Below are 6,294 nucleotides of genomic sequence, written 5' to 3'. Positions count from 1 at the left end.
ATAACGTTGTGACCGCACTTTAAGTTTAACGACCTACTTTATATGCTCATAGCGTTCAAAGCTGACAGGAAGTCTTTGAACTGTGGGAGTGTCTCATCAAGCGAGCCTGGCGTCCCAGGGGTTTTTCTGCGATTTACTTGCATCTCCCTAGAAACTGCTATTCACGCTGTTCCACCCAGAGGGCGCCCTTTGCTCTACAGGGGGCAAGTGCGTTTATATCTCGGCATCTCACCAACTAGATCACGTTTTCCACTCACAGATATACCGCGGGCAGTAGAAAGTGTCAGCGATACGAATCTGAGATGAATAAGGCAATTTGAAAGGGGTAAATGAAATGCTCAACGTCAAGCATGGCCGATATACATTGCTTGTTAGCGTCGCGGTTTTCGAATTACGCGCCAAAAGTTAGCCACACAAAAGCACACTAAAGGTGAAGGACCCTGCTTCAAGCTTTGCTTGGCGAATAATTACCTTTTAGATTTGGCCCATAGAAAGTCGGATGGGTGGATAATTAAATCTTCGCGTGTTGCTTGGAATGGTTCCCGTTCGTTTTGTAAGCCTTCTGTAGATTCGCACTACATTTCACGTTAAACTCTGATACGTGGTGTCGTCATTATATATGTATAAACGCTCAAAGGTCAGACATGCGTGCGACATGCTAGTGTCTTGCAGGTTGCAACTTTTAATACTGGAGCGCGGACTTTGACCGACGTTACGTATCAGTTTATGTGCATATTACCTTGGTTGCCGCGCACACATTTCAAGTGGGACACGTTTCAAATGGGTCACCCGAATTTATCATTGACAGCCGCAGGTCCGGTGGGGTTTGACACACTTGGTTGACCCAGGATTACAAGAGGACAGTATCAGATCACGCACGACTGTAACAGGTGGCGAGAATTCAGTCGGCGGGGGAGAAAAAAGGGTCGATTTTCGTCTAAGCTGCGGCCCCCGTCTCCGGTTGTGGACTAGCTCGAGCCTGAGACAGAGAAATAATAAATTACCAAGTGATGAGGCGGGGCACAGCGGGCCCTGTCAGCGCGAGGTTAACGGGATATCGTCGGCGGAAGAGAGGTGTGAGCATGGCGGCCGAGGTCGATGAGGCGACTCGGCGAGAGTACGAGACCATGGAACGTTGGTTGGACGAGCACCCCCACTTTACAATGGACTACTTCACCCGGAAAGCGACCCGAGAGATGGTGAACGCGTGGCTCTTCTCACAGGCGCTTTCGCAAACAACCATGACAGCGCGGGAGTCCGTGCCCTCTGCTCCGAGCTCCGGCGCACAGACCCCCGTGCGGAGGGTGTCCAGCTCCGATCTCGAGTCCCGTGGACTCTTCGGCTCGTACCGGCCCATCCTCACCACCGTGGACGGCACCCCCTCGTTCATCGACCCGCAGACGATCGCGCGAACAGGCACCACGGCCACCACCACCACCTCCTCGGTCTCCACGCCTCGGCGCGGGGGTGTGTCGACCTCGCAGCTTCGGCAGGAGCTGCGCGCGCTAGACGAGCGAGAGATGATGCTCCAGCTCGTCCGAGACATCTCCAATGACCTGGACGTGAACCTCCTGTGCCACAAGATCCTCCAGAACGTCTCTATTCTCACCAACGCCGACCGGTGCTCGCTCTTCCTGGTGAAGGGGAACAAAGAGACGGGAGAGCGCTACCTCGTCTGTAAGCTGTTCGATGTCAACATACACTCCACCCTGGAGGAAGCAGAGAGCCAGGCGGCTGACCAGGAGAGTCGGTTCCCGTGGGGGATGGGCATCGTCGGGTACACCGCGGCCTCAGGCCAGATTGTCAACCTGCCGAACGCATACGAGGTGAGCTGTGGGGGCCAGCAGTCATACGGCGCCCGGGGAGGGTATAGGGGGTTCCCCAGGTGTTAGCTACATCTTTTCACATGTAAAATGTGATACTCTTGGTGTGTGTGTGTTTGTTTGTGTGTGTGTGTGTGTGTTTGTGTAGTGTGTGTGTGTGTGTGTGCATGTGTGTGTGTGTGTGTGTGTGTGTGTGTGTGTGTGCATGTGTGTGTGTGTGTGTGTGTGTGTGTTTGTGTGTGTGTGTATGACAGTGTGTTTGTGTGTGCATGTGTGTGCATGTGTGTGTGTGTGTGTGTGTGAGTGCATGCACGCACATGTGTCTGACTGTCTGTACATGTATGTGCTTGCTTGTTTATTCCTTGAAGATGAAGATTTGCCACATTTGTGAGAGGATTGACATAACTGACACCTGTTCAGACTGCCCAGGAAGGACTCCAGTACTCCTTTCTATAAGACTGGTGCTCATTATAATATACTCAAGCTCACTTTAATGTACGAAGCTATATATATACTATTAGATACTAATTTTCACCTGACTTGAATGAGCTTAAATGTGTTAAGTGCTTTCCCAAGGGAACCACAATGGGCCTGCTTGGCATGAAGTTGGCACACAAGACCACCATGCGACATGTGTGTGTCATATGTAATATTAACTACATAACTAAGCACAAGTAAGCAAAGGGAAAACATATTGCCTACTAGCATTTGTCAATGTGCCCGGGGGGGGGGGGCTCTGAATACTAAAGTTTGCATAATTGTTTGAAAAGTGTCAGAATTCTCGTTTTTTTAGGTAATGTTTCTGTTAGTTTGTTCCAAAGTCACCCCAGAGGAGGAAAAGGAAAAGATACAGATGTCTTTTGTATTCTAATGTATATGTAGAAAGATATAAGATTGAAAAAAAGATTAGTGAATAGATTACCTGTTGACTGTTAGGGTCGCTCGACTTTGTGTTTCAAACATGCCGGAAGCTTCTGTAATGACCCTGAGATTGGAGGAACGTTATTTTTACTCCCTTGGCATCGTTACAAAAATTTCTGCTGAAATACCTCGTTAACGTGACAGTAAATATTCCAGTTACAGCGGTTGTGTGAGGAAATCTCGCGCTGACAGGAGTGTGCTAACCTGTTGTAGCTAAGTGAAATAACGACGGCTGAGAGGTCCATGGCCAATGGGTTGTGTCAGTCATGACTGTGGCCCTAAGTGAGCTTTTATGTAAGCCGTCACACCCAAGGAAGCCGAGATGTTGCCAGATGAATTACCCTGAGGTCTGCCTGCACTTCTTTGGGTGTCGAAGCTCTGATTTAGGGTTGATACACGTTTAGAGGGTTAGCTTATCAGCTGGATAGAGAACAGAGCAAAGGTACTAGCTATATGTAAAGGTAATTATAGAAAACACTAAAACAGTATTCAAAAGAACACACCATCACTATTTTATTCTTCACATTCAACTTTTCAAAAATGATGAAATGTTATATCACTTTACATGCTAAATGCTTAGAATTTGAAGATTGAAATGGAAAATAATTAAACTATAAAATGATCAGATTTTTAAAAAGCCGTGAATAGAAACACTATTTTTCTTATGACATTTACTATTTTATTTTATGTTGTGCAGCAGCACTCAGATTTTGTTTTCTTATTACCTTCGCCAAGAAGGTTATGTTTTCAGAGGCGTTTGTGTGTGTGTGTGTGTGTCTGTCTGTCAACACGATAACTTGAGAAGGCCTTGATGGATTGTCTTGATACTTGGTAGGTGGGTAGGTCTTGATAAGAGCTCAAAATGATTAGATTTTGGACCCTCTAGCGGCTTGTTATGGTACTTCAGCTGAACTTCCGGTTTTGATATCTCATGATCTAGACATGTTATGGTGATGAAATTTAGGTGGTGGGTAGCTCTTGTGCTGGGGAAGAAGTGACGTGAGTTTGGGCCCCCTAGCGGCTTGCTCTGGACCTGCAGGGATATATTCTTGAAAATATTCAAAAGAGGATAATTCAATAACCGGTTGACGGATCGTCGTGATTTTTGGTATGTAGGTAGCTTACGTGATGCTTAATATAATTATGTGACAATTATGCAAATATGGATGTAATTTGCATAATTTATGGGGAAATTCTATAAATCAGCTGCATTCCATAATAAGACAATTGAAGCTTGTGACATTGGTAATTGACAACGAAAGAAACACAGGCAGATATTGATTATGTAAATAATGATTTAATTTTCATAATTAATGAGAAAATTTTATAATTATGTAATGATAACTGCCTGTAATTTCATACTTATGGTATTTGAAAGTTAAGTTGAGGTGAACATCATTAAACATAATTTATTCAAATCAGGACCCCATTTGCATAATTTATTAGGAACACTAGAATGCCTTGTCTGTTTATATGAGACTGTCTTTCGGTTGAGATTATGATAAAATGATATAATTCATGAAAATTAGGTTCCTATTTCTTAATTCAGGGGGGGGGAATAATGTAATCTATATTTTGTCAGTCATTTGGCGAAGGTATGAGATCGGGGAACTCTAGTTATATATAGGTTAGGTCCTAGATACCAGAGTAGGTACCAGACTGTGTATCTTTTCCAGAAAATGAATTTCGAGCCCTGCATATGACTTGGAGAAAGTGTGCAAATCAGGGGTTGACGTTACTTGCTGCAGGCATAAGTCATGACCTGCATAGTGAAGTTTATTCATAGGCTGAGTGGGAGGACTCTACACAGTGTTTTGACATTAGTGTTATTTATTATACGGAAATGAAAACATACCTACAATTAAATTTAATGGATCTCACTGGAAGAAAGGCGAAAAATATCCACAGACTATTACAAAATGGCTAATTAACTGGTGGTTGCACAGTTGCACCAAGTACATTGTACCTTAGCTCTGAAAAGAACAAGAAATAGTCATATGCCTTTGAATTATCATCCAAGGATTGAGGTGTTCTTAAAGTTTAACTAATCTTTTCCTAGAACTATCGTAATTAGTAGAACTTCCTACAATGGGGGCATCCTCACTAGCTAGGTTTAAGGCCTAGGAAAAAAATGTTGTGTTTCCTGTTTCAGTCCTGAAAAAAAGTAGGGTCAGTCGGTAGGGATTATCTTTTTTATTCTTTTTTTTTAAAGACTTCTGTGATATCTATATAGGGGTCCAACTTACAGTTTAACAAATTAAAACTTGCATATGAGGACACTTTTATTTTCAATGTCAATGATATAAAACCATTTGTACAAGGTTTTATCACTCAGGTGTTAGATCATGTAGCTAGAAAAGGTTAAACAGCTGGAAAAATAAATCATTTATTTCCCTTGCAGGGGTCCACCCCCCAAAATAGTCTAGGGTCGGCAGGTTTTTCTAGGGTCAGTCGGGAACAGGAAATGCAACATTTTTTTCCTAGGCCTAAACAATGTTTAGAGTTAGATGTTCAAGGGCTAGGTGTAACAAGTCATTCCCTGTAATATAGCGAGCAGCCGCCTGCAAAGGTATACAGATACAGAAAGATCAACTGGGTTATTTCAAGAACAACATGTCGACTCCTGTGTATTAACAAAACTGAATTCTCTTCACAATCAGCCACCCAAAATAAATACACTGTCAGACTGATATTGAACTCTTGTAGCTGTGTGTTGAGGGGTGGGCATTTATCAGTTGGTTCTTACAGTGTTGTATAGACTGTCCTTCATTTCCCCCAGATATTGGAGGCATCTATCTCATTTCTTCATATACCCAGGACTCAGAATGTTTGTATAATATATGTGACATCTGTTGGATTTACAGTAAGAAGAATTACTCAGTGGCATTCTGTGTGCATTTTGGCAAATACACAATTTTTCCTGCCTAGAGATGCCCTAACGTTAGGCCAGACCATTTTGACTGGTTGGTTCTTTTCAGAAACAAGAAAAAATTTTGATCTGGAATAGCAACAGAAAAACACTCATGGAATGTATGTACAGTACACTGTATATCTTGGTATTTGTAGGGAGTGAAATATAATAATCGGTTTTCTTAAAAGAATATTTGGTAACCCAAGGACCACATTTGGCATATTAACATTGAATAACAAGACTAACATTCTAAAATCACAGACGAATTCATATAAGATTACAGGCCTTCAAGCTGAGCTACATGTAAATGTATCATTCTTAATGTCAATTTGTTCTAAATGTACAAATGTATGTACAAATAGCAAGACATTCTGGTTGGCTATTACAAGTTGTGTCTCAAGACAAGGAGATGGGCTTTTAGAAGATACTAGTTAAGTCAAATATATGATCTTTTATAACTATTCGTCTTGACATCTTTCTACATTTTTTGCTACAAAATTCCTGACAACCAAGAAAATAGATTTGTGTCATTTTGTATTTATTATGGACATTAAATCAGTTTCTAATAGGCAAACATCCCCTTCTAATGTCATCCAAACCAAAGGCATAACTTCTAAGAAAGCTGTGTGTGCATGCAAT

The 6,294-nt window shown here is 42.4% G+C and overlaps 1 protein-coding gene across 1 annotated transcript in view; it reads left to right on the top strand.

Annotated features, from left to right (window-relative positions):
• The first annotated feature begins 664 nt into the window (after window positions 1–664).
• The window catches only part of LOC109473216 (dual 3',5'-cyclic-AMP and -GMP phosphodiesterase 11-like), a 71,933-nt gene continuing 66,303 nt past the window's right edge, over window positions 665–6,294 (top strand). Inside the window, exon 1 of the mRNA XM_019773091.1 lies at window positions 665–1,826. Within this exon, the coding sequence (XP_019628650.1) occupies window positions 1,011–1,826 (816 nt within the window). The 5' untranslated portion in view covers window positions 665–1,010. The remainder of the gene's footprint in view (window positions 1,827–6,294) is intronic.

The sequence above is a fragment of the Branchiostoma belcheri genome, unplaced genomic scaffold, assembly GCF_001625305.1.
Source record: "Branchiostoma belcheri isolate BF01 breed outbred unplaced genomic scaffold, Haploidv18h27 scaffold294, whole genome shotgun sequence".
NCBI lineage: Eukaryota > Metazoa > Chordata > Leptocardii > Amphioxiformes > Branchiostomatidae > Branchiostoma > Branchiostoma belcheri.
This window is presented reverse-complemented; position numbering and strand designations above follow the sequence as displayed.